Consider the following 26,558-nt stretch of genomic DNA (forward strand, 5'->3'; position numbering starts at 1 on the left):
TTATTCTCGGCCTATTAAAAGAAGGAAAGGGAAGCTTCGAAGTACCGTACCTCTCCCCACCGACAACGTCACCGGGGTGATAATAGCCCGCTTTCACACATGTATCTCTCCGTGGCCCACTGCCCCTCTTTTCACTTGGGCCGAAATAGGAGTGCATTTTGCATAAACAAGGTACATACCTACACATACATACATATGCTTTGTAGTATATCCAATATGTACGTATTGAAATAAACTCATTACTTGCATACGGAAGTTCCGAAATTGATATAAATCTTACCTCGGCCTTACCCCGAGAGGGGCACACGCCAAGATCAGATGGAGCTGTATGGGGCTGTACAAAAACGGTTGAAAAAAAAGGGAGACAATAAATACATACACGTCACCTTGGAATAGACTCGGAACCACGGAACCTCGGAAGTATTGATAATGGATATGCCTGGTAATTTATTAACATTTAACATACAGGTACTAACATACAGGAAGCTTGCCCCTTCAAAGTGACAATACAAAGCTTCATACAATACCATTACCCCCATGGTGGCGTTGACCCCGCATCAAGAAAACGAAAACCAAAGACACAGAATTGCAATTTCTCTCCATTGTAAATATATAAAACCAAAGGTCCCCTCTCCCTCTTCTCTTTCTCTTTATTGCATCTATCTCATAATCATGTCTCTCTCCACTACCATCAAGACTCCCAATGTCACTTATGAACAGCCCCTCGGCTTGTAAGTGAATTACTTCCCTGACTTATCGTCTCATTGCTAACTAATTCCCCCAGGTTCATTAACAATGAGTTCGTCAAGGGTGCTGATGGCAAGACCTTCGAGACCCTAAACCCTAGCACCGAGCAGGTCATTACCTCCGTCTACGAGGCTTCCGAGAAGGATGTCGACACAGCTGTCAAGGCCGCCCGTGAGGCCTTCGAGGGTCCCTGGAGGAAGGTGACCCCCTCGGACCGTGGCCGTATGCTTACCAAGCTGGCCGATCTCTTCGAGCGTGACATGGAGACACTGGCTTCCATTGAGGCCCTCGACAATGGCAAGGCCGTCACCATGGCCAAGGTCGATATCGCCAATGCTGCTGGCTGCCTGCGCTACTACGGTGGTTGGGCCGATAAGATCACTGGCCAGACCATTGATACCAACTCCGAGACCCTCTCCTACACCCGCCACGAGCCCGTTGGTGTCTGTGGTCAGATCATTCCCTGGAACTTCCCTATTCTTATGTGGGCCTGGAAGATTGGTCCCGCCATCGCTGCCGGTAACACTGTGATTATCAAGACCGCTGAGCAGACTCCTCTGTCCGGTCTGTACGCCTCTAAGCTCATTGTGGAGGCTGGCTTTCCCCCTGGTGTTATCAACGTCATCTCCGGCTTCGGTCGTGTTGCTGGTGCCGCCATCTCTAGCCACATGGACATTGACAAGGTCGCCTTCACTGGTTCCACCCTTGTCGGCCGTATGATCCTACAGGCTGCCGCCAAGTCTAACCTGAAGAAGGTCACTCTTGAGCTGGGTGGCAAGTCCCCCAACATCGTCTTCGAGGATGCCGATATTGACAACGCCATCTCATGGGCCAACTTTGGTATCTTCTTCAACCACGGCCAGTGCTGCTGCGCCGGTTCTCGCCTGCTGGTTCAGGAGAGCATCCACGATAAGTTCGTCGCTCGCTTCAAGGAGCGTGCCGCCCAGAACAAGCTCGGCAACCCCTTCGAGGGTGACACCTTCCAGGGCCCCCAGGTTTCACAGCTCCAGTTTGACCGCATTATGGAGTACATCAACCACGGCAAGAACGAGGGTGCCACCGTCGCCCTAGGTGGTGAGCGCCACGGTACCGAGGGCTACTTCATCCAGCCTACTGTTTTCACCGACGTCACTCCCGATATGAAGATCGCCCAGGAGGAGATCTTCGGCCCCGTCATCGCCGTCACCAAGTTCAAGGATGAGGCTGATGCCATCCGCATTGGCAACGGTACCAACTACGGTATGTATTGTTTACGTCCCTGAAATCATGAATGGTTATTCTAACTGTATCTAGGTCTTGCTGCCGCTGTTCACACCAAGAACGTCAACACTGCCATCCGCGTTTCTAACGCCCTCAAGGCTGGGTATGTTTTATCTTGACCAATCCCTGCTGTAACAAAAGCTAACTCTATTATAGTACCGTCTGGATCAACAGCTATAACATGATCTCCTACCAGGCTCCCTTTGGTGGCTTCAAGGAGTCCGGCCTTGGCCGTGAGCTCGGTTCCTACGCTCTGGAGAACTACACCCAGGTCAAGACTGTACACTACCGCCTGGGCGATGCTCTGTTCTAAAATAATAATGGAAACAATAAATTAGTTCAGCGATTCAAGCCAACGAGATGATGATACATGATTGGAAATTTTCGTTTGTATATAAACCAAATTGAAGGGATGTGCTTGCTATTATTTCCGATGCCGTAAAATTTTAAACACGGTAATTTGAGAGCAGGCGTCAGAATCAAGGCCAATGTCCACAGGTGTAGCTTGGCTAGTCTAATGATACAAGTTTAAATTACCGATAAATCCGTTGTTCAGTCTCCAGGTTATCCCCGGTAAGATTAGGCCACGGCCACTATCGCGGGTCATTGTATACCGCTCGGTACATCTCCCCCCGAGAGGCTCGGTGATTACAACAATCGACTCCGGGCTAAGCTCGGGATTCTCGGCAGGATTCTATGTACATGTTGCTCTATAAGTACATATAAATTTGGTATGTACTATGTATTCATGGTTTCACTATGTAGACTAGCTCAAATGTACAAACATCTCGATCAGCAAAAGCCAAGCTAAATGACAAAAATATGACCAATGACTGGCTCCTTATTTCCAAAAAGTTACCTTCACATTATGCGCCAACTGCACCGATCGTAATCCCGTTCGGCAGCTCCAGTCCGATGGGAAGTCCGCACAGGAACTTGTCGGTATAAGTTGTCCCGCGCTTGATGGCGAGTTTCTCTTCGATGTCTCTGTGCATGTTGTAGCTAGTCGTTGTCAGTATTGCCCAAACTCTCACGTCTGTCAAACTCACGCATTCATCTCCTCTATAGTCAAAACCTTCTTCGTGTCTTCGACTTTGTATGTGGGGATATCTTTGTTGACAGAGAAACCTATGCAGTGGTCAGAAAACAATACATTGCAACACTTTTGACCAAAAGTCACTCACCAATCCGTTCGTTGATATTATAAGCCGCCTTGGCTGCTGCTGCCTGCACCCTTGTGACACGAGGTAGACGTACCTCCTCGTAAACAGCGAGGGCTTGGGCGATATCCCCAGAGAAATAACGCTTATCAAATAGGAGGCCAAGTGCTGCCGCGTCTTCGATAGCCATGCAGGCTCCTTGGCTTTGATGAGGCATCATCGGGTGTGCAGCGTCCCCCAAGAGACAGGTGTTACCACGTTGGATATACGGGTACGGGTCATGGACCCAGAGACGCCATGGCTTGATCTCAGTCCCAATCATCAGATGGTTGAACACTTGTCGGTCCAGTTCCGGGTATGGGGCCAGGAGCTCCTCGACAGGGCGATCCTCAGCGCCCCATGCCTGTGTTGAATAGTCACCTTGGTCACGCGAGAAGAAGCAGTAGTACGACAGAAGCTTGCCGCCATTACAAGGGGACAGAACAATCTTGTCCCATTTGCCTTCCTGTCCACCCCAGTACTCTAGTGCGCTATCGTCGGAGTAGTTGACCAGGCCGAGCCTGATGGCGTCCTCGGTTTTAACGTTGGTGTGTAAGCAGCTCTGGTCAGAGGGCCGCTTTTCTGGTGTGATACCAAGAATCCCACGAACGGCTGATCCGATTCCATCTGCACCGATGATTAGGTCGTGGGTTATCACCTCGCCGTTCTCGAAGACGACTGTACTCGTCTTCAGATCTATATCGCGGCACTGGATTCCCAGGCAGCATTAGCACATGCTCGGTTTTAGTCGGTGTCTAGTGATAAACTTACTCGGTAGTTCACTTTGAGAGTCGCCGGTGCTCCTTCACCCTCGCCCAGCGCCGACTCCTTGAGCATGGCATGCATGTACTGGCGATGGAACATGTTGTAGGCATATCCCCAGCGCTTCTCATAATCGTCGAGGTCGTACACACTAACGGGTTCTCCCGTCTTCCAGTCGCGGTTGATAAGCTTCTTCAAAATCACAGGGTCACCCTTGGCGACATCCACCTTCCACTCGTGTAACCAGCGGGTTCCATTGGCAGCGCACGAAACCGAAGCGCCGACTTCACCTGCATAGTCCGACTTTTCATAGATGGTCACGGTGTGTCCTGCACGACGCAAGGCAACTGCAGTGGACATGCCACCAATACCCCCGCCGATAACGCCTACATTGAGACTCCTCCAGCCTGACATAGTGTATGTAGATAGACTGCAAATTGAGATTATGAGACTGGATCGAGCAAGAATATCAAGGGAAATATATAACATCTATTAATCTGTCTCTATAAATCTTCATACATCGGCTGGCGGATGATGCACTCGGGTGGCGGGCCGCGCACTGGCGCTTATCGCCGGGTTTATCAAATGTATACTTCAGGGAGGCGAACTAATCAAACTAATCATCATCGGGGGGGACTTGATCTCATTCGTTACTTTTTTTTTGAAAAAAAAGTTGAATGGCTTCTCATAATAGAATAACCGGAAATAAATGAAAAACATGAAACATAACAGTGAGGATTCGTCGATGATATGGAATTCATTGTGGAATGCGCATATGATTAATGGCAGAAGCTGAATAAAACTAACTAACGTATTTCACAAGCGAGTGACGCACATAAGCGAGTGACGCACCCCAACCAAAACGCGTCCATGATTTAGCACTTAATCATTTCAAACCCCCACCATGCCACCAATTCGCTCTCAAAGCTGTCAAAATTCAACACAGCAAGAGGGTAGGATATTATTAGCTATCAAGGCTTTTAAAAATCAAGAATTCGCCTCTATTCGTGGAGCAGCACGCTGTTTTCAAGTGCCTGAGGCCACCCTCCGTCGACGCCTCCGAGGGGTTGAAAGTCGCGCGACTTCACGCGCAAACTCCCATAAATTGACATCAATTGAAGAGGAATCTCTTCAAAAATGGATCGTCTCTATGGACTCTCGTGGAGCAGCTCCCCGCCCTACTACTGTACGAGAAATGGCGAATCTTTTACTTCAACAACGTGGTATAACCCCAGCTCCTTCGGTCGGCGAAAATTGGGTTATAAACTTCATTAAACGATATCCTCTCCTCTCCTCCCGATTCACGAAACGATATAATTTCGAACGTGTAAAGTGCGAAGACCCAAAGATTATCTAAGAGTGGTTTAATCTTATTCAAAAAACCATCTTTTAATTTAGGATCGATCCTGAAGACGTTTATAACTTTAACGAGACTGGTTTCGCAATGGGATTAATCGCTACTACGAAGGTAGTTACAAGAGCTGAATTCTACGGTCAGCGCCCGCTTTTATAACCTGGAAATCGTGAATGGGTGACTGCTATTAAGTGTATAAATTCAGCGGGGTGGGCCCTCCCTCCGTGTATCATTTTTAAAGGCAAAGTCTACTTAGAATCATGGTTTGAAGGCCTACTAAACGACTGGCGAATTGAAGTTAGTCCTAATGGTTAGACTTCAGATAAAATAGGAGTTCGCTGGCTTAAAAAGCTCTTTATTCCTAGCACTTCTCTTCGTACGAAGGGAAGGTATAGGCTGCTAGTTCTTGACGGACACGGGAGTCATTTAACCCCAAAATTCGATGAACTTTACGAGCAAAATAGGATAATACCTATTTATATGCCTCCGCACTCCTCTCATCTTTTACAGCCTCTCGATATTAGCTGTTTTGCTGTGTTAAAACGATCATACGGGCGGCTGGTGGAGACAAAAATGAGGCTCTAAGTGAATCATATTGATAAACTTGACTTCCTCGAAGCATACCCCCTCGCACGAATTAAAGCTTTTAAATCGGAAACTATCAAGAATAGCTTCGGAGCAGCTGGTTTAGTCCCTTTTTCACCAGAAAGAGTGATCTCGAAGCTGAATATTTAACTTCGAACCCTAACACCCCCCCCCTAGCAGGGGGAGCGATTCAAGCCGGAATTTCACACTAAAAACACCTACTACAGAGAAAGAACTACGTCGACAGGCTTCGTCAATCAAAGCTTTACTTCGTACGAGGTCTCGAAGCCCGCCTAGCCCGTCAGATCGTGCATTAAACCAGCTTATAAAAGGCTTCCGTCTTACAATGCAAGGTGCTATTTTTTTAGCGAAGGAAAACAAGGAATTACGCGCTGAAAACGAGAAGCAGAAGCAAAAGCGGACTAGATCTCGAAGGCCGATCACTTCTGAAGAGGGATTTTCAATTGAAGAAGCTTCTGCATTAATTATGCAGCAACAGGAAGCAAGTGAAGCAAACCCCCCCGGCCCTAGCACCTCTAGAGAATCGGGTATTCAGCCACGTACTCGGCCCCCCCGGGGGTGTGGAATATGCAGATTGCCAGGGCATCGAAGGGAAACATGTCCAAATAGACCACTTAATTAGTTGAGCTGATTTAATGACATTTTTGTTGATATAAAAGAAGTTGAAATCAGTAGGCTGGTTGGGGTGCGTCACTCGCTTGTGTGCGTCACTCGCTTGTGAAATACGTTAGTTAGTTATAGTTAGAGCTGACGAGCCCTGGCGTAATTTCTTATATAACCATATGCTTTCTGATGGATGATCATCCTGAGGTTCAACTTCCACCATGGATGCCCAGATCATATGGATTACTAATTTACACTGGGTCATCAATAGTTAACACGTCAGGTGACACCATCCTTGGACTGTTTTTTCTTTATTTTGATCTAACTACGTCATGTCATGTTACTAACAATCCTGTGGTCCAGCCCTTATCGCTTCAGCCATCCAGCGACCTACATCTCTAGTACAGTGAGGATAAACAGCATAGCACCTTGTCCTTCCGCCAAAATCGACCTTTGGTACCTACAGTGACCTTCAATATCACCTCACTGCTGCCAATCTCTAGTCCCCAAACTGAATCGTCTGCTTCACACAAAACTCAGATTCAAAGGGAAATGCCTATATCTAGAGCCGATCGTTCTTGCGAAAACCAGACAAATCAAACAACTCCCTCCCAATCCAAAACACAGCGACCGCAGAAACGCCAGCGTGAGCCAAAGCCGACCCCATCGTTAGCCAAAAAACGCGGAAAACTGCGAGATGCTCTTGAAACCCCATTAAGTGGAGAACCAGAAGATGTTCGTTGGATATTGATTAACCTCCATCAAACTTTGGTGTGCAATAACCCAACTGCTGACTCTGCAACAGCGCCGTCGTATGCAGATTCGCCTAGCGCAAAGGGCGTATCGCTCTCGTCAGCAGGCAACAATTACAGACCTCAACAACCGCGTTTCCCAGCTGGAGACCATCGTAGATCAGATGAGCCTTACTGTTCTGTCATTCAGCGACCAGATAGTTCAATCTGGGGTACTGGAGTCATACTCCGACCTGACAGCACATTTACATGATACGATGAAGACCTTTATTTCTTTGGCATCCGAAGCAAGCCCCGGCCACGAGACACAGGTTCCTGATGTCCCCTCCCACAGTGAAGACTTGCCCCAGCCTTCATCTCCCGACCCAATACCGGCCCCGTCACCTAACATCCCTCTCCCTTCGCCCCCGAATCACAGCGGATCAGATCATTTCACCAGTGACGCCTTCTCACATACCTTCCAATCAACAGGCGTCCCGGTCATAGAATTGCCTGAATTTATTAAAAGACTGAATTTGGCATGTCTCTACCAGGGGAACTTGGCTCTATGCGACCAGTCCATCGGTTTAGATCGTCTTCAAAGGCCGTTCGGGTTCCTTTTCACCATGATGAACCGGGAGCGCCTCACAACTTACTTTAAAGCGAGATTAGATGCCGAAGTAAGCCAGAAACCGTTAGATGGGTGGGAGGAAGTTCCCTTCTTCAGCTTGGGTAGTGCAGGAACCCACTATCCCCGACTCTTAATGCAGAGCCAGGCCGCAGGCCACTCTTTCCGCGGTTATCATGAATGGGATACGGTTCAGGATCCCTTGTCGCTTGTCTCGCCAGATATTCAAGAGCAGCTAAGAGGGAATTGGTTTGACTTGCAAGACCTTGAGGGATTCCTCCGGGAGAAGGACGTGAATCTGCTTTTGGGCTCTGAGAAGCCAAACCAAGTCTCACCAACGAAGACCGCTATCAACATCGCACGTCTGGTACCAGGTAAATATGTACTCTACTTTGGGACCTTACAGATTTTCTGACTTTGATAGAACTAATAAGCAGGGGAATCTGCTTAGGTCGCACGCCTGGATTTCAATGCGATGATGTAGAAAAGGCCTTGCAGCATGCAGAAATCTCATAAAGGTTTAGCAACTGATACGTATACACATATTATGCGGGATATAGTAACGAGTACTAGTACAAGTATGCCTAGGACTTTATTATATAATTCATCATTGTCATCCATGAGTCCATTCCAAGGTTAAAGATCTGGCGCAGAAGTCGCCAGCCTCTTGGACAGCCAGTGAATCTGGTTCGCATTGAAGCACCTAAGAATCAAAAAGACTATTTCATGGTGTGTTTATACCCCTAAAGCGTTATTAAGCGGACCCACAGATAAATTGCAACGCCTTTGATTAGTTGTCACATTGTTCTCTGAGATTAGTGATCGATTCCGAGCAGAATGATAAGCAGATAGATCTTGCCAAGGCGAACGGCTTCGGACGATCTATAATTCAGGACGTTTCCCCGGCATGATGTAGCTTTCGAGTTTCAACTGTAAACGTGGTTCGAATTAACTAATCAACCCGTGTCCCGATAAAGCCGGACGCTAATTTTCGATATTATCATCATATCCAATTCTTCCTATTAACGGGGGCAAATAATTAATAATCAATTTACTCTTATGCTATAAAGATCCATCATCTCCTGCTTGAAGTATCCTTACCCAAATACTAGTACGTTATGTCTGGCCCCTTGATTTTCATAACCGGTGCTACCGGTTTTATTGGTAGCGCCACCGCAGTCGAAGCTCTCAAGGCCGGATATCGACTTCGAATTGGCGTTCGCAAGAACTCAGACAAGCTCGAAGCGATACTATCAAACTATCGTGAACAACTGGAATTCGTCACCATCCCAGATCTCACCGAGGAGGCTGCTTTTCGAGGCAAGCTTGATGGGGTAGACTATGTCCTCCATTTAGCATCACCACTTGCCCATGGTACCGACAAGGAAGCTTTCTTTGGCCCCGCAGTGAAAGGAACCTTGGCTGTGCTCAAAGAGGCAGCTAAGGTGCCAAGCATAAAGAAGGTTGTGGTAACTTCATCTATCGCTTCCTTGATTCCTCTTGTTGGAATACCCAGTGGTGGTGTCATCAAAGGTAGGTTCAATGCACATGGTACCAGATTGCTATTGTTACGAAGACTGGCAATGTGCTGACATCGGCCTCAGAGGATACTGATTGGGATCTCACTGTGAACCCAGAAGCCGATTTCGTCGATCCTAATGACCCTACTGCAACACCGATGACTTTGTACCGTGCGTCCAAACTACTTGCAAACAACGCGACATGGAACTTCTGGAAGACTGAAAAGCCGCATTACTCGCTGGTGACTCTTCATCCGTCGTTTGTCTTCGGGCACAATCTCGTACAAAACTCCGCCGAGGAAGTCCAAGCAGGGAGTAATGGTATTCTCTGGGGTAGCGTGATGGGAGGTGTTCCACTTACGGCCATAACGGGTGTGCACGTCCAAGATGTTGCTGAAGCCCATATTAAGGCGTTGGACCCGAAGATCAAAGACGGCTCGAAATATCTGATCTCTGGACCGCAAACAACATGGAAAGATATTGCTCGTATTGTGCACAAGGCTTACCCCAATGTTGGTGCGAAGATTACGGAGCAGGCTGAAGGTGCTTCCCTGCCCACCGATACCACCAAGGCCGAATCAGAGCTTGGAATGCATTGGCGATCTTGGGAGGAGGTGGTGCGGAGCGTGATGGATCAGCAGCTGGGCTTTCTTAAAGCCTGAGTCGAAAAGACTGTTTGTGCCTTCGGAGATCGATATTTAATTCGTGCTATGAGCATACCGCATATCGCGGGCGAGAGTGTGTATGAAACGAGACATCGAAACAAGGCAGGAAAGTTGGAGGCAAGAATCAGCCAGAAAGCATTAGCCACACGTACTTATTTTACGGCCAACTTTTTCTAATTCAAAGCAATATAAATTCCACCTCATATTCAGTCATATTACCGGAAGATAATAGTGAGGAATACGGCGCCCGAAGCCTTTTATGCGACCAATTTCGGCTTTGGTGCGTAATAGACTACTATTCTCAAAGGCGGCTCTCAAAAGTAGTTAGGCGGATATGAAATTACAATTCGCCTTATAAAGTAGCTAGAATAGCTTGATATAAAGTATTACAAGAGAAAAGATCGAGGCTTTTCGGCTTTGTCGGGGTCGAGATTAACGTGAGGGCATTAGAATTGGTTTAGACGCCTAAAATTGGGTGGATTTCGAGATTTGTACAGTGGAAATTCAACTGCATTTACAAAACACAATTTAGATTCCCGAACGCAGTCTAAAAATTAAGTCAAGCAAGTGCCAATTGTAATCATATGTCTATAAAAACTCGGCATCCAACCTTTGGCCACTACTACTCTATTTCATTCAGGGTGTACCTCGCAAGTTCATGATTCGTGAACAAGCCGCGGAACAAAGCTCCTTACTGTCACTTAAATGAAGAAATTCCATAGGCTACTTCAATTCAGGGCACCGGCACAATAATTGTGCCGCTTGCTCCACAATAGCTTTACTAGAAGTATTGACGGCTTATTAATCGACCTTCCAATGCGGCAGCGCTTCGGGTGATCTTTGCGCTGCAGTTGAGATGGTATATCTCGACATTACCAAAACGCACGATGTAGACCAAGAATTTTGCAGTCTCAGTGTCTCTTGATTCAACTTTGTATTTCAGAAAATTGCATACTTTCCTCGGAGTGGGTAAGATATACGTAGCGGTAATTACTGTTCCTACACGCACAGTTCTCTTATAGTGTCTCTGAACTCGAATCTCATTTTACATATAGCGCTATACTAAGATACTAAGCTGGAAAATCCACTACTAACTTGCCTCCGGCTACAGCGCCTGCTCGTAGTTTGTTCAATCCATCTAAAATACCCTCAAATCCTTCCTTTTGCTTGACAGTAGGAATCGGTTTCAAGATGTGTGTGATAGTTGGAAGGTCCTTGTAAAAACGGACAAGAGCTTCGCGGTCGGCTGGTTTGGCCTCGAACTTTGGGCCAACTGGGGGTAACCACTGGAAAGCGTGGCCAAACACCGTATACGTCATCACCAGGTCGTATGTCACTCCCGGAACGCTTGGCTTGCCGTTGGGCAACAGAGTGATCACCGTACCGCCAGTGTTTCTCAGTACCTCTGCACAAATAGAAGTAGATTTTCCCTCGGAGAAACAATCAACGGCTTTCGAGATCTTAGGATACGCCTTGACAACATCTGCTGCGACGGTTGCCGACCTGTAGTCAAACACTGCAGTGGCGCCGTACGCCTTGACAAGGTCAAATGAACGGGGCGAGGCCGTTGTAACAACTCTATACCCAGCTGCCTTTGCAACCTGGATATGAAATAGTCCAGCGCTGGTGGCTCCAGCATAGATGAAGATCGTTTCATCTCTGGGGGCTGCCTCATCACCGCCGACAAAGGGGAGACCATGACGGACATTGAGGGTCAACATGGCTGTCACGGCTGAGACGCCGTACGTGGTGGCATCCGTGTCGCTTATTTCATCGGGAATCTTCCAAGCCAAATCCGAGTCGACTTTCAAGTACTCGGCGAAAGCGCCCTTGTCAGGATAAAGGCCACCGTGCACGGCGCCCGCCACGCGATCGCCGGGTTTCCATCCCGACTTGACGGCGCTGCCGACCTGTTGAACCACGCCGGCATAGTCGCAGCCTATGATGGAATGAGGAGGAGAAATGACGTCGAGGTGCTTGAAATCCGTTGGATTCAACGCGACTGCCTTGACTTTGACCAGAATCTCGTCGGGCGAGATTGTAGGAATGGGAACATCGTCCTTAACCAGTCCACCTTGGCCACCGACTGATTTGCTACAGACAAAGTTGATCAATCTGGTAGCAATACTGCGATTGGAAACAAGAGCCTTCATGATGTGCCGAATGCGTGATGGTCAAAAGGGTACGGTGAAGGATAGTAGGTTCCTTGGTACTTATGGAAAGGGTCAACTGGTTGCCAGGGGGGCAAAGGACGGGAAACTTTAAGAACAACTGTGGCGACAGTGATCTGCAATATGAATGGAGCAACTATCTTGCCGACTGGTAAAGTTCGAGTCGCTGCGCATGACATATTAGACTTGGGAGGTTCGGAGTTGGGACAACTCGGCTTGATCACTAATCCATGGATAGTTCCAAGGTTAGGAAGGGACAATTTTAATAATCAGCTCATCTTGTGATGGTACATATCTTGCGCTGCTCGTAATTGACACTCGAAACGTATACACAAGCGGTGTGCTCTCTCAATATGTCGGACTCAAAGCAGAGGTCAATTCTGATCACCGGGTGCGCCAAGACATATCCACTCCCATACTCCCCCAGCCTAACCTACTTCACCAGATGTTCCCAAGGGGGTGCCGGTAACGCCCTAGCCCTACAATTTGCCTCCAAGGGGTTCCGCGTCTTTGCGACCGCTAGATCGCTGAAGACTTTGACCAACCTACAAGCGAACGATATCGAAACTCTCACTCTCGATGTCACGGACGCAACAAGTATCAAGGCTCTAGCGGCGGAAATTTCTCGTCGTACAGGAGGTTCCTTGGACATACTATTCAACAATGCGGGCACTCGTGGGTTATGTCCAGCTTGATCGACTGCGAGTTTTACAGGAATTAATGCTCCTTGCCTCCTAGTTTATGAAGCACCCGCCATCGAGGCAGATCCTGCCCGCGTGCGTGCACTCTTCAACACCAACGTTTTTGGCCTCATGGAAGTGACTACTGCCTTCACCCCTCTCCTACTCGCCGGAATGAGTGCAGGCTTCTCGCCGATAATAGTTAACGTCGCCTCCGTCCTAGCGCGCCTCCCGAATCCATTCGCTTCCGCTTATAATGCTAGTAAAGCGGCTGTAGCATCCTACTCGGACACTCTTCGACTCGAGTTGCAGCCGCTTGGCATTAAAGTCAGAACCTTATACATGGGAGAAGTTTCGACTCCCTTGATGGCGGCGGACAATATTAACTTTGGCCCGGAGAGTATCTATCGCGTGGTGGAGGATTCTGTAAAGGCGAGAACAACTACTCACCTTGAAAAGACGATGGCGCCGGCCCAGTTCGCCCGGGAAGTTGTGGACGAAGTTATCAATGGAAAGAGCACCTCGATTTGGAAAGGTACTAATGCCTTTACGGTTTGGTTTTTGAACGCTGTGGGGCCAAGGAATGTATTCGACAGTACTTTGTTGAAGGGGGCTGGACTAGACAAGGAAGCGGCCAGGTCGAGTATTTTCAAGCGTGGCCAAGAAAAAGCTGAAGAACGCGTGAGGAAAGGGTCAAACGTTTAGCCGGTAGGGTGAATTGCCGGTATCGAACTGCTCATGAGCTTCGGCGACGACATAGCGGCTAGGGACACTTTCACCAAGGAATGGGTCATGCACAAGGCTCATATTTCAGGTATCAGAATGACTCGTCGCGTTTTTGGCTAACGTTACTCTTTTTTTATGCCCATTGTTATGCCCATTGTTGGATTCACTTTCATATTAGTAGTTCGGCCCCCGAATTAGATAGCGCACTTGGTCGTCGACATACCGAACATTCAATACTAGACCGGCAACATGGTGAAAGCGGCCGTTCAAGATGGATAACGCCTCTTCCAGTCTCAACCCACCCGGTGTCCCACTCTATTGACGTCTCAATAGACGCAGGCATGGAAGACTTTGCGGTAATCCCAACTCTCCTTGGTCAAAAGCCGAGCATGTATTGTATAGGTTCCGACTGTGTGAAAAGTCTGATCAAATTACTATGAAACTCTCTGGCTAGCAATAAGGTATTTGGACTCGGTAGCCGTCTTACCAGCCCAAGCGGAGTTCATTATCGATCTCAGTATGGCTTGTTAGTTAATAGGGAACGAGCGAACGCAAAATTGGTCTCACTCAGCCAGACGGAAGTTACTCAATTTCCCCCTATCGATTATAAAAATGTATCTGCAATCCTGTTTCCCTCGCACATCCCAGATCTACGCATTTTTCCATATAATTATTCTGCCCCATAGACTAACTTGTCCACTGCACATAGTATTTCAGTGGAAGCCTAAAGGTCAAATGCTCATATGTTTTGTTTTTGATTTTTCTTCTCTTTTTCTTTGAAGATGAGATCTTAGAAGTCAAGAACCTATGGCACGATCTTGGTCCCGAGCAAAGCTATACAGCGAATCCAAAGAAACCGACTTTCAGGGGCTTCAGTTCTGTTAAAACTGGGACTGTTCGTGATCCTGAGATCTTTCCGCAACCACTCAATTTCTTCGAAGGTACCCATCGAGACGGTGCGGAGCCTATTTCGATTGCTAAGCACATGGGTGAGATATGAGGATAATTTGTTATCCTGGATTCTCTCTCGCAAAATACTGTTACTGCTTATTTATAACCATGATACCCCGATATCAGTCTATACTTATCGCGAGATCCCCCCGGGAGGCATCTTTCGCTCTATAGGGTGAAATGGTCATTACAAACCAATATACTAGATGTAAGCACGCGAAGAATTAACGCAGAATATTACCAGGCACATTTGCATCCTAAGTTGTGTGAGGTCATAAACTAGACCCAAATGAATGTTTTGTATCAGTTCTCGAGTACATACGTAGTTCCTAGCTCTATTTGCACTACCCATATAGATATACTGGCAGGTACCATTGCCTTTGGCAAGAAGGAAGCAATATAATATTAGAATAGAACCGTTTTAATACAGTTCAAGTCCTTACAGTTCAAGTTACTTGATCAAGCCACCCCAAGCAAAATCTTCCGCTGCCCGTTACGGTTGCGGCGAGTCCGACTCTGTACCTTCGATTTCCTCACTCCCGTCGCTCACACACTCGACTTATATCGCTCTCTATAACCCTGTAGGGTGGTCATTTATTTGTGCATTAATTGATTATGTTCATGTTCAAGAAAAAGAAAAGAGAAAAGTCACAAGGAGAACGTATAAAGGCTATGCTATTACACAGTTAAGCCAAGTGTCAGCCGTCAAATGCAGGGTCTGACCGCGTCACTCTAGATTGTCTGACAATGGGATATAACTATCCAACTGTATCCCTCGCGCTTCCAACAATCTTCTCCCTAGAATCATCAAAAAATGAGATTGAATATCCTACCGGCCAGTATGACTTTAGCCTTGCAAGCCATGGCTGCACTTGCCCAGTTGGGGCTGCAAAAGCGCTATCCAACAGGATCCTTCTCCATTCTGGCCTACGGTGTCGCCTCGGAGGGAATGAATGTTTTTTATTCCGATGGTAACTATAATTTCCCACATGAGTCTTATCCCCATTTGACCCGATACCTAGGACTCGCATATGTCGGAGACTCTTCCCAGTGGGTGTCTGGATCGGTGACAACCGACGTTAAATGTAGGATCTATATGCCTTTTTTTGTTTAACATCGTTTCAATTTGTTTTCGTCCTCTTAATCATAACAACAGCTAATCCTCTATTAGTCGTCTTCGATAACTCCCGAATCATCGCCACGGCCTCTAACAAGGATTACACCTTTGACGCTGACACGTTCCTCTACATTCGTCCCACACCCAATCAGGTGCTACCTGTGGGTTTCACTGGGAACGATGTCGATACACCGGACGATGCGAAGGTAGATCAATTTCTTTTCTACGGCAGGTATCTCATGTGGCAGAATGAGAATGGACTCCTGTACGATTCGTTTCGTCTGAAGGAGACAGATGTTGGCGATATTTATCAGCTCTACTGGGACACTTCCAATCTTTACCCCCCGGCTTCTTGATTCCGACTGTGAAGTCCTCTGTTTAGATGAAAGCCAGTCTACACCTCGCATTTCTTCATTTTGGGAGCCCAGATTGTCATGTAGTCCTGTCAAACATTATGGTTAACAAATCTTAGTAAATTACATATCTGATAAGGTTATATACCTAGGTCATACAGGGACTCTATATCAGATTGTAGTCGATTCGGCGAGAAATGGGAAACTATCCCATAGCGGCAAATCCATACCTTCCCAGTCAAACAAAGCCCCATCAACCACGGGGGATGTGACAGTAGTGGCAGCGCCATCCAAATGCAACCACGGGTATGATGTGACGCTCTGCGATTGAAGTGGGGTCGCATTTCTCACTTCTTCGTCGTCCCCTTCAGTTTGTGTCTGTGGTGTTGCCGGGGTGTCGTTCAAGCTAAATATCCGGCTAACGTATTGACTCCTTCGCTGGCGGGCTTGGGCCGCAAGTCGCTGGCGCTGTTCACTTATAGCTGACTCTAACATCGTTATAATCTCGAGGTAGTGAGCTGCCTGGGCAGACTGCAACGCCAGCATGCGCAAAATTGTCAGAGCGCCGCGGAATACACCATCAATCTCAGAATCCACATCACTGCGAGAGAACATAGAGAACCCAAGCACAAGGGCTGCGGCAAAGATAAAAGCTCTGTTTGATGTTAGTATTGGAGTCACTAGATGGGGATTTGTGACAGACGAACTTGAGAATACACATATTCCGAAGAAGAAGGCCGGACTTATGCACCTCTAGACATGTTTGCAGCATGTATACAGCAGAATCAGTACATGCCGCTGCGAGCCGAGAGTGGGCTGGATCCTCCTCGGGCACCTTCTCGCTGAGATCACCGACCGAGAGGCTGTGGTGTAGCCGGGCCAGCCGGACACTTAAGGCCGAGATAAGGAAAGGTCGAGTGACTAAAATCACTGCAAAATGATATGAGCATGCAACGTGCATGCTTCCAATTGTATGCTCCCGGAAAGTGCTCTGATCTTTGTGTCCCGAAGACGACGTCCTTAATGATCGCGGCAGATATTCACTCCATGTGTTTAATTTGCATAAGAGCTGGTCCGCTTTCTCTGCGGATGCAGACTTTTCACTGTAGAGACAGATTATTATTTCGTCCAGGATCAACGATAACTGATATGAAGCCACCAGCCCAGGATCGGTCGGTGTCGCCCCAATCCAACTAGGCTCTTGTCTGTTCTCGGGCAATAGAGGCGATATAGCAGAAGGTCTCCCGAGGATTGAACTGACAAGCAAATCGAGAATACATAAGCTCATCCATAATCGTAATCTATTGGGAATCAGCTAGGCCAAGTAGATCTTGAGAGAAGCTTTTACCGTTCATTGTTCCCAGCACTTTCATCGAGGCTTATTGACCCTAGAGAGTCTGCATGAAGCCCCAGCGCTACTGCCGCTCGCGACGCCACTCCTAGGTACATGAATGCCGTGTTTCGACGGCACGCCCCCAGCATATAGAAGGACATGAGTAGAAATACTCGCATTAAATCCATGCTAGGATCTTCTAACATGTTAGCAAATGCCCTACTTTGGCCGCGAGCAAAGTAGAACCGCTCCACCTGGAGGTTCTTTGGGTCATTTGGGTAGGATTGTGCTCCAATGGCAACCATGAGGTCTATGATAGCCGCCCTAGTCTTTTCCTGGTCGGTTTTGGGCTCTACTGTGCCAACCAACGAAGAGGAAATGTCATCACTAGAGCTCAAACCAAAAAATCCGCTCGTCTTGAATATTGTCAGTGATTTATCCACCCTTCATTGGTCTGGCATCCATCCTACCGCTGCGTGATAGCTCTGGATAAATCGGCTCCTCTCATCAAAGGTGCAACATTCTTGGGAGAAGTTCAACAGATCATGATGAGCTTCTGCCTCTAGCATGTCCTCACTCCCACCATTATGAGAGAACTGCGAGGGCCCGATATGTTGGGTCACTGTATCTCGAAGCAATTGTAGAAATGACAGGGAGGCAGCTTTTCCAACGTATACTGCAGACAGAGTCAACCAAACGAGGTCTTTGAGGGTCAAAAGATCTCATACCTCGTTCTCCTTGCAGGTTGCGGAGCATGCGTGGATGTGTCCGATGTGTAACTTCAGGGGAGTGCGAACCCTCCAGCGCGTCAAACTCGGGATTGGGTGTACCAATGTCATGAGACTGTGAGATCAAGGGGGTTTGCAAATCGATCCCCATTCCCCTTGGTGTCTGAGGTGACTCAACTGTGGGTTGAGAGGGAGGCATAGGACGGCTGCGGAGGCCTACATTTGGTAGGGGTTTAAATGGGGTGCATGAGCGGCCACGTCCTTTGTGAGTACAGTTGGTGCATGGGAAATAACCACTGCAGCGCTTTTTAGACGCACGACAGGCAGTGCATGCAGTGTTTGCTCGCAGCCGATTCGCTGGATGGACCTTGGGACGTGGCATATTTGAAGAGTCTACAAGTCTGGGGTTGGATGAGATCGATCCCCGCATACCACCATAACCTTGGATAAGAGATAAGAGATAAGAGATAAGGGATAAGGGTGCGCGGCCCGACGTAGTTCGGAAGAGGGACGCGACGACTGAAGATAAGTAGTTATAAGATGAAAGCTTCTAGTATTGCATACTTTATATGTGTGATCCATTGGAAAGAAATTGAACATATACTAAAAGTATCACACATTATTTATTCCATTTTTAGTACGGGGACTTTCTATGTACACTACCAGATGATAATATATGTACCCATTCATGTAAAACTGACTAAGATACTTAAAGTAGTATCGGTGAACAGAACTGGGTTGCCCAAATTGGCCTTCAACTTGACACATAGAAATAAAGAATCAAGTAATGAAAACTGATATAGACTCTATATAGGACCAGTAGAACACAGCAAGTTGAAAATTTTATATGGGATCCGCCGTGAGTAAGCGGGTTGACAGGGTGATTGGACAAAGCATCAGTTAATGCCCCACTGGGGAAAGCCAAACTAAGCAAACTAGACAAACTAGACAAACAAGGCCATTCTCGCTTAGCACTAGCGTGACTGTCAAAGAATATAAATAAGGCCAGCTCCCCGGACCTTCTTTTGTTTTTCAAGCGACTCTACGTATGTTCTCCCTCCCCCTACAGCTTCCAAACTGTATCGGAACATTTTACTGACCATTTCCCAACAGTTCAAAGAATCACTTTAGAGTAGACGTCCCCTTTCTAAACTCTTTAAAAGAGCCACAGAATCTCCACCCTTGCTGATGACTACATGTCCTCGATGCCCTAAAGTGAAACCTTTTTACTCCCGCCTCGACTGTCACGCGTGCTGTTCGCAGTGTCTGTGTTTCGGTCCAGGGAGTGGTGATGATCTTGACCTGGTCTCGGCGTCTGACTTCGGTCGGTCGGTCCTGGTGGGTGTCGAGGAGGTCTGAAAGGTCCTCTTCCACTTTTGCTGGAATGGAGAATTGCGAGTTTTATGCAGATAGAAATCGAAATTATTATTACCTCAATTGGCTCTTTCTGCTCTGAATTTGTTCGTATTGTCAAGAAGTAGCATAGACATAATTCAATTGTCCAATGTACGAGATATCTGCAAGAAGTGTCTAATTATGGAGGTTAGTTTGGACGGACTTTTGTATGTTTCACCTGGGCAGCTGTGTCCTGACCGAGCTGAATCATTTGAATATCGCACTCATACTCTGTGGTTTAAGGAGCTAGTCATAGTAGTATAAATCCATTATGGCGGCCATCATGCAGTAGTTATTGGTAAAATCTGTCATGCCTTCGGGTATCATGTCTCGTGAACTGCGAAAGAACTCAATATGTAGGCTCTCATTTCGCCTCGGTGCTTCCAGCTTTCTCCGAAGCTCCAGCGCTCCCCTTGGGTCCTTTATTCCGTGATCCACGTCCTCCACGAGATCCGCGAGAGGAGCCAGCATTACCTCCAACATTGCCGCCAGCCCCTGAAGCGCTTCCAGCGCCTTCGGTAGGAGCCTTGGTCTTATTGGCCGTGAAACCCTCGCGGCCTTTCCGCGACTTGTCAATCCCCGGATTCTCTTTGCGCTCCAACACCACAACTTGACTCTGGGCTACCGACACGGGACTCGCAGCGATGGCCTTGCGAAGTGCTTCCGGTTCAGCAAAATCTACGTAGCCGAATCCTTTCTTCTTGTCAATCTCGACCTTGGTCACTGTTCCGAATGGGGTGAATGCAGACTCCAGGAGCGCCTCGGTCACACCCTGAGATGGGTTGGCGTGCTTGAGGAATGCTTGTTTAGCAGTTGATGGGTGCTTTGCTTTGCCGCCTTTAGTAGTCTTGGCTGGTAGGGTTGCAGGGGGCGCAGCAGGATCAGGTCGCGAGGATGACTCGCCGTCCTTGGGCTTTGGAGTATTGGCTGTGGATGGTGCAGTTTTGGGAGGCCTGGTGGTCTCTTTCTTGGGCAGAGCGGTTGATGGAACACCCGAGTCCCGAGAGCTCTCGCTCTTGGGCGCAGTATCAGTCGAACCACCTTTGCCGCGTCGTCGCCCACCAGAGGTCGAGAGTCCAAGATCACGCTGAAGGATCTTGGTGGCTACTGTGACGTTTCCGCGCTCTCGCTTCCGCTCTGGAGCTGCAGTTGTATCTTTTGTAGTGTTTGATGTGGTATTCGACTTGCTTCCCTTGGCATTGGCAGCGGCTCCTTGCTTCGTTGCTTTGACAGAGTCCTTGCTTGTTTTTTCTCCTTTGGGTTTCTTGTCGGAAGAGGTTGCGGCGGTTTCCTTATCGCCCCGCTGCAGAAGCTTTTTCGCTTGCACTTTCTCCTGCTTTGATTCCTTGTCCGATCGACCGTGCTTGGATTTGGATCCGCTGCTGTCCTTTAACTTGCTAGCTTTCTTGTCTTTGATGAACTGTACCAGCGGGGTGGTCACTACGGCTTCCTTCTTCTTGTCCTCCCCATCAACCGTGGAATCCATAGCCACGGGCCTGGTAATGGGCTGGGTCAGACTTTCCAAGAAAGCAATGAAGTCGGAATCTTGATCAATCGTGCCTTGACGAGCATCCTTGCGTGACCGGCTTCCGGGGGTCTTGGCATAAGGTGCAAACTCCAGCGATGGAGGTCCAAGTAGAATGGGGTCATGTAGAGTGTTACGAGCATCCTGGAAAGAAGCCTGGCGCACGACATCTGAAAGCGAAGAGACACATTCAGTGGATACAACGTGGATGTATGCTCTTGATGGGCGAGATGGCTTGTTCGGACTATGTGAAGAAGTCCAGTCAGTTCAATAGAAGATTGCGTCAGAGCGTGAGTCCTACTCTTTCGACACCTTGCCAGGTTTGTACTGAAGCCAGTCGACGTTTCCTGCCCCAGCCTTCCATTGCTCACCGAGAGCATTCTCCAGCTCAGCCTGTGTTAGCCCGGGTGGCAAGCGTCGGATCAGAAGTTTGAGACGTGGAGCGGGAGGCTTGGGCGTTTTCTTTGCGGGCGCTCCAGAGCCCGACTTTTGCGTAGCTGCTGCTGGAATAGGGAGCAGACCGGCGGTGGTCTTGCCAGGTGGCATCATGGTGAGCTTTTTCGATATAGAGGGCTGAAGCTATGTTTCTCTTTCCCAAAATGAAGTTATGGAAATCCCAAAGGATGTTAAACAACAGAGCCAGCCCACTTGTCCAAGTTGACAATCTACTGGGAGCATCCATCTACAGGGTTGAAGGTGGTATGATTGGACAAGAGGTCTCACCGCCTATGTGGTCAGTCAGCATCATGAGCACGTGCCTGCTAAGGTGCACGTGCACGTAGTCGCTGCCATCAATTATCAGCTCCAGGGCTCCAGGGCTTCATCCACCCGTGGACATTGACAATCGCTGAAAGACATGTATTGGCAAGACTAGTATGAAATCATTATAGCGCTATGTCATGGACGACCAGAATGAGAACTCGGCGGTTTCGACCTCGGGAGGTCGGCTCGGGCCTCCAGGGAGCCCTGTAGGTCATAACTCATAACTTTCTTATCGATAAGCATCTCCGCTCTCTTTGACCTCACAACACTCTAGACCTCCACAATGAGTGACGAGAAGAGCTCCATCCTGGAGAGCCAACGAGAGACGCCGAACTTGAGGCAGAAAAAACGTCCCTTCAATCTACTCTGGTTGTTTCTCTGTATCATTGTATCCACCGCCTGGTTCACTAGGTTGCACTCTCCCTTCCGCCCGCGGAGCATCGAGGAAAGGGTGCAGAAGATCCTGTCGCAGACTCCATTGATCGGTATGGAGATTGGAATAGTTCTGTGTGAACATTATGACTGATGGCCTGAAACAGACGGTCATGATGATCTTCCTATATTGGTCCGGGAACGCTTCCACAACCGTGTAAATGATCGCAACTTCACTGAGGCTTTTGTCAAGGGGAACTTTCCCGGTCATGTTGATATCCCCAGATTGAAACAAGGTAGAGTTGGTGGTACGTTTTGGAGTGTTTTCGTGCCCTGTCCCGAGAATGGGACCGATTTATCCGATGAGAATTATGCGCCAAGTAAGCGAACTTGACACGATGGCTGTTGTATAGTATACTCAAATTTCAATCATAGGTGTCCGTGAGACGATGGAGCAGGTGGATATTATGTCGAGGATTCAGCAAGCCTATCCCAAGGTCTTCTCGACTCCGCCAAATGGTACCACTGCCATGTCCGCTTTCCGCGAGGGAAAGATCATCTCACCGCTTGGTATCGAGGGCTTGCATTCGATCGGTAACTCGCTGGCCCACCTCCGGATCTTCTATGAGCTGGGGGTTTCGTACGCAACTCTGACGCATAATTGCCATAATCGGTATGCCGACGCTGCCATTCTCGAACTCCCAGGTGGCGGAATAAAAAAGTCCGATCCTCTTTGGCACGGTGTCAGTGAAGAAGGTCAGAAGCTGGTGTTTGAGATGAATCGCCTTGGGATGATCGTCGATTTAGCCCATGTCAGCACGGAGACCATGCGTGATGTGCTGGGTGCCGGCAAGTCCGAATGGGTAGGGAGCCGTGCTCCAGTGATTTACAGCCATAGCTCAGCATATGCACTCTGTCCCCACCCGCGCAACGTACCCGACGACATCTTGGAGCTGGTCCGTGAGAAGAACTCCCTGGTTATGGTTAATTTCGCACCAGACTTCATTTCCTGCACGGCTTCTGACCGCGCTGATGGGATCCCAGACGTGGACCCTGTCCATGCCACTCTGGAACGTGTTGCTGATCACATCCTGTACATCGGTAATTTTATAGGCTTCGAGCATGTCGGAATAGGTAGTGATTTTGATGGTATTCCGACGGTTCCTCGAGGATTGGAGGATGTATCCAAGTTCCCAAGTCTGGTAAAGGAGCTGTTGAAACGAGGGGTCAGTGATAAAGATGCAAGTAAGGTGGTAGGAGGCAATCTATTGAGAGTATGGAAGAAAGTGGATGAGGTGGCGCTCGAGATGCAAGCCGAGGGTGCATTGCCTGTGGAGGACTGATCCTTTGAGCACTTGGAATTCGTTTTATTATGAAATTCCCACAAGTGATACTACTCTGAGTGTCATAGTCTCTGAATTTGCAACCACAAAGCTTTGTGGGAGTTGTATGTCGTCAAAGCAAACCAACGTTGGAATATGGAGAAACTGCATATTGGAAAGTCCATCTTGAGCCGTTAACATAAGAGTTCATCTTGAAGCATTATAGGCTCGGATGCGCTCTGGATAGAATTCCTCGAACTCAATGCAGTAGAAGAAGCGAACCATAGCTCTGTTATCATGTAACAGAAAATAACCATCTGCTCCCAGCTACCCTTTGCATCTGGATATCCGTGTTGATATCTGCCAGTAGTCACATGACCGCTCTTCATAGTAGTAGTAGAGTCGTAGTCTCTCCATTCCTCCCCTCTTCATAGTTTCAGACCACACACAATAAACATGTTGTGCTTTTATGATCTCATCAATTAGATCGTAGATTCTAACGATCCGGAAAGTGGCCCTCGGTGATCGGAACAAGGCCAAAACGTCCGTTCCGGACTGAGGAATTCTGATCTATGTATGTAGGTAGATATAGTTTACTAGCACGGCCCTTCCAAACAGTTGACTCTGTTTACATTACAGAAAGGGAATGATATTAATCAACACTGAAGATTTCATTCACAATCTGCATCAACTAATTCTCATTTTCAATCACTGTGCTCTCACAAGTAGTACCCGATCGACAAGCTTCATCAGAATATACATCCAACTTGATATCTGAAAAACTCAAACTGACCATTTAGCAATTAAGGTTGATGGCTATCTCCTGGTTAGTTGATTTTCATTAAGGGGAATCGACCTCGGACACTAACCATTGGCATACAGTGCATACGAATCAGCGTTCAACACGGCCTCTGCGCTACTGAGGGATGTGGCAGCGTCATATCCGTATCCGTTGTCATCAGTTCCCGGGCTGTATACACCCGGAGCATGGGTGAGCTCGTGTAAAGTGGTGGTTGCTTGATCTTGGCTGTGGCATGTCCTAGCCAATGCTGGGAGATCGGTGTAGTAGATATCACAATTGGCGATTACATTTTGAGATGGCAGAGTGTAAGCTAGGACATTGGTCTCGCAGCTATGTGTATTACATTTGTAAGCCATGTATGCACGTGAAGCCTTCACCGAAAGGAGGTACTTACTATCCCAAGGTATCTGAGCAGTAGTACTTAGTGGCAGACACCGAGGTGGCCTCCTTTGCCACGGCCTGAAGGCGAGCAGCCACAACCTTACGTGTAGCGGTGGTAGTGGTCTTGAAGTATTCCTCGAACCTATCGGATGATATTAGAATGGTTAATTTGTAGTGAAAGGGTATGTAACATACTTGGAGGCTGATCCAGAAAGGGCAGCTGTTGCGGCAGCGTTTGCGAGCGACACAGTGTTCTTGAGGGCAGTGTTAAGAGCTGACTTCTTGCTAGAATCACTACAGGTCTGAAGAGCACGACGATCGAGCGGCTTGATAGCCTTTGCCACACGGGAGGCCTTGGAACCGTCAACCTCAATCTTGAGATCATTGGAACGGTATGGCAGATAACCAGTAACTGCGCCATCAACGACTATGGGCACCAGGCCAGTCGACTGAAGGGTCAATGGACCTCCGCTAGACAAGTCAGTGGTAGCGGCAATGTCAAATTCATCCTCGAAGGTCTCTCCTGCAGCAAGGGAAGTGAGAGATTCCGAGGTGAGACCCTCGAGGACGAACCGACGCTTGATTCCCTCAAAAGTGACCTCGGCATCTTATATCAAGTTAGCATTAAGCAGATAGTGCCAGGAAAGATCTTAGATACCGTTCTTGAAGACATTGACCTTCTTCACGGGTGCGCTGTCACGGAAAAAGTTGAGATGCACAAATGTGACATCTTCACTGCCAGAGTTCTTCACGACAGCCTTGATGCGAGTGTCACTGACGCGGCTCAAGGTAATATCGAGGCCGGAAGTCTCATCGGTATCGACTGGCAAGGCGTTCACAGCCAGAGCCAGAAGTGTCGTGGAAAGGACAGCGAAACGCATGATGCTCGGAGGTCAAAAGACTCGAAATGTTGATGCTTCAAGAACAAAAGGTTGTAATTCTGTCTTGGACGCTGCTCGAAGAAAAAAGCTCCTATTCTCGAGAGGATACTGACTGCTTTATAGCCTATTGACACGAAGTGAAATGCCGCGGTCTCCTCTCCCCTCCATCACCTCCCATTACTCAGAGGGACATCGGAATAAAAAGGGTGGTATCTTTTCTGCATGAAACAACTTCAGCACGCCAGAAGTCAAGCATCCATAGGACGGACACGGGAGATCTGCGGGCAATCTTGTCACTGGTCGAAGATATCTTGAGATAGCTACATCTCCCAGGGGCAGGCAGCGGGCAATCTTGTCACTGGTTGGAGATATCTTAAAATGGCTTCATTTTCAGAAAGATCATCACGGATGTCGTCTTGGCCCGACGGAAACCCGGGCCCCTGAAGGACCGACTTTTTGGGTTTAGATACTAAGGGTTTATGAAGTTGAATTTGATTCCTCGTGCTTGAAGGGCGGGGCCGTTCGATGTAACTCCTCATGATCGGCTCTAGATCAAGAACCCAGCGCTAAAAAGAAAGCCACTTCATAGACCTTTGCGTTTGGCCGAAGGACAGAATTGGGTATATAAGTTGATTCGGTAGAACAGAAATCTATGCGCACCACCATCTTGTTAAAATTGGGAAAATAAAAACATTAACCTCTATAGACATCAACCGACCTCATAATAGTATGGTCTAATGGTAACGGCTGACATCTTTGTCTCTGGATGACCTGCAAAGCCCCCTCCATTCATATCATGCCAAGCCCTAGACCCTGCATTTGTCGTCGGACTCCGGTGCCAAGATACTACCCAAGACGGCGCCAAAGGTCTTGACTTGATGAAAAATGCTTAGTCCCAGCCATTATGGGTGATGTCCGACATACTTTTGAAATTAGTAGAGGCTTGGTTATTGTTATGAAACGCTCGGTCTGGTGGGTAACGCG

At 48.0% G+C, this 26,558-nt stretch overlaps 12 protein-coding genes across 12 annotated transcripts; 6 read left to right on the plus strand and 6 right to left on the minus strand.

The window, feature by feature from the left end:
* Window positions 1–672: 672 nt before the first annotated feature.
* Window positions 673–2,320, plus strand: N7447_010230 (aldehyde dehydrogenase family protein; the record flags this gene model as incomplete). The annotated part of the gene is made up of 4 exons (XM_057234492.1): window positions 673–731; window positions 785–1,986; window positions 2,041–2,110; window positions 2,164–2,320. The coding sequence occupies 4 exons, from the start codon at window positions 673–675 to the stop codon at window positions 2,318–2,320; spliced, it is 1,488 nt and encodes a 495-aa protein (XP_057081776.1).
* Window positions 2,321–2,873: 553 nt separating this feature from the next.
* Window positions 2,874–4,382, minus strand: N7447_010231 (uncharacterized protein; the record flags this gene model as incomplete). The annotated part of the gene is made up of 4 exons (XM_057234493.1): window positions 2,874–3,009; window positions 3,057–3,135; window positions 3,192–3,915; window positions 3,978–4,382. 4 exons carry the CDS (start codon window positions 4,380–4,382, stop codon window positions 2,874–2,876), a joined length of 1,344 nt encoding a protein of 447 aa, XP_057081777.1.
* A 2,557-nt stretch (window positions 4,383–6,939) lies between these two features.
* On the plus strand, window positions 6,940–8,406 carry N7447_010232 (bZIP transcription factor; the record flags this gene model as incomplete). Its single annotated transcript, XM_057234494.1, has 3 exons — window positions 6,940–7,266; window positions 7,337–8,264; window positions 8,315–8,406. Coding segments are annotated over 3 exons (1,347 nt in total), but the record flags the coding sequence as incomplete, so codon positions are not given.
* Window positions 8,407–9,008: 602 nt separating this feature from the next.
* N7447_010233 (uncharacterized protein) lies at window positions 9,009–10,072 on the plus strand (the record flags this gene model as incomplete). The annotated part of the gene is made up of 2 exons (XM_057234495.1): window positions 9,009–9,423; window positions 9,495–10,072. The coding sequence occupies 2 exons, from the start codon at window positions 9,009–9,011 to the stop codon at window positions 10,070–10,072; spliced, it is 993 nt and encodes a 330-aa protein (XP_057081779.1).
* A 1,073-nt stretch (window positions 10,073–11,145) lies between these two features.
* N7447_010234 (zinc-binding alcohol dehydrogenase family protein) lies at window positions 11,146–12,228 on the minus strand (the record flags this gene model as incomplete). Its single annotated transcript, XM_057234496.1, has 1 exon — window positions 11,146–12,228. The coding sequence occupies one exon, from the start codon at window positions 12,226–12,228 to the stop codon at window positions 11,146–11,148; it is 1,083 nt and encodes a 360-aa protein (XP_057081780.1).
* A 371-nt stretch (window positions 12,229–12,599) lies between these two features.
* Window positions 12,600–13,631, plus strand: N7447_010235 (uncharacterized protein; the record flags this gene model as incomplete). Its single annotated transcript, XM_057234497.1, has 3 exons — window positions 12,600–12,637; window positions 12,692–12,921; window positions 12,985–13,631. The coding sequence occupies 3 exons, from the start codon at window positions 12,600–12,602 to the stop codon at window positions 13,629–13,631; spliced, it is 915 nt and encodes a 304-aa protein (XP_057081781.1).
* Window positions 13,632–15,417: 1,786 nt separating this feature from the next.
* On the plus strand, window positions 15,418–16,076 carry N7447_010236 (uncharacterized protein; the record flags this gene model as incomplete). The annotated part of the gene is made up of 3 exons (XM_057234498.1): window positions 15,418–15,574; window positions 15,626–15,688; window positions 15,775–16,076. 3 exons carry the CDS (start codon window positions 15,418–15,420, stop codon window positions 16,074–16,076), a joined length of 522 nt encoding a protein of 173 aa, XP_057081782.1.
* Window positions 16,077–16,244: 168 nt separating this feature from the next.
* On the minus strand, window positions 16,245–18,516 carry N7447_010237 (Zn(II)2Cys6 transcription factor; the record flags this gene model as incomplete). Its single annotated transcript, XM_057234499.1, has 5 exons — window positions 16,245–16,728; window positions 16,781–17,374; window positions 17,422–17,822; window positions 17,877–18,082; window positions 18,135–18,516. The coding sequence occupies 5 exons, from the start codon at window positions 18,514–18,516 to the stop codon at window positions 16,245–16,247; spliced, it is 2,067 nt and encodes a 688-aa protein (XP_057081783.1).
* Window positions 18,517–19,256: 740 nt separating this feature from the next.
* N7447_010238 (Nucleic acid-binding OB-fold) lies at window positions 19,257–19,740 on the minus strand (the record flags this gene model as incomplete). The annotated part of the gene is made up of 2 exons (XM_057234500.1): window positions 19,257–19,513; window positions 19,728–19,740. 2 exons carry the CDS (start codon window positions 19,738–19,740, stop codon window positions 19,257–19,259), a joined length of 270 nt encoding a protein of 89 aa, XP_057081784.1.
* A 153-nt stretch (window positions 19,741–19,893) lies between these two features.
* Window positions 19,894–21,603, minus strand: N7447_010239 (putative nonsense-mediated mRNA decay protein Upf3; the record flags this gene model as incomplete). Its single annotated transcript, XM_057234501.1, has 2 exons — window positions 19,894–21,298; window positions 21,356–21,603. The coding sequence occupies 2 exons, from the start codon at window positions 21,601–21,603 to the stop codon at window positions 19,894–19,896; spliced, it is 1,653 nt and encodes a 550-aa protein (XP_057081785.1).
* Window positions 21,604–22,099: 496 nt separating this feature from the next.
* On the plus strand, window positions 22,100–23,531 carry N7447_010240 (putative dipeptidase; the record flags this gene model as incomplete). The annotated part of the gene is made up of 3 exons (XM_057234502.1): window positions 22,100–22,301; window positions 22,356–22,568; window positions 22,624–23,531. The coding sequence occupies 3 exons, from the start codon at window positions 22,100–22,102 to the stop codon at window positions 23,529–23,531; spliced, it is 1,323 nt and encodes a 440-aa protein (XP_057081786.1).
* An 843-nt stretch (window positions 23,532–24,374) lies between these two features.
* Window positions 24,375–25,574, minus strand: mep20 (uncharacterized protein; the record flags this gene model as incomplete). Its single annotated transcript, XM_057234503.1, has 4 exons — window positions 24,375–24,642; window positions 24,707–24,835; window positions 24,889–25,300; window positions 25,352–25,574. 4 exons carry the CDS (start codon window positions 25,572–25,574, stop codon window positions 24,375–24,377), a joined length of 1,032 nt encoding a protein of 343 aa, XP_057081787.1.
* Window positions 25,575–26,558: the final 984 nt, after the last annotated feature.

This window comes from Penicillium robsamsonii (assembly GCF_028829455.1).
Source record: "Penicillium robsamsonii strain IBT 29466 chromosome Unknown utg000006l_segment0_segment0, whole genome shotgun sequence".
Lineage (NCBI taxonomy): Eukaryota > Fungi > Ascomycota > Eurotiomycetes > Eurotiales > Aspergillaceae > Penicillium > Penicillium robsamsonii.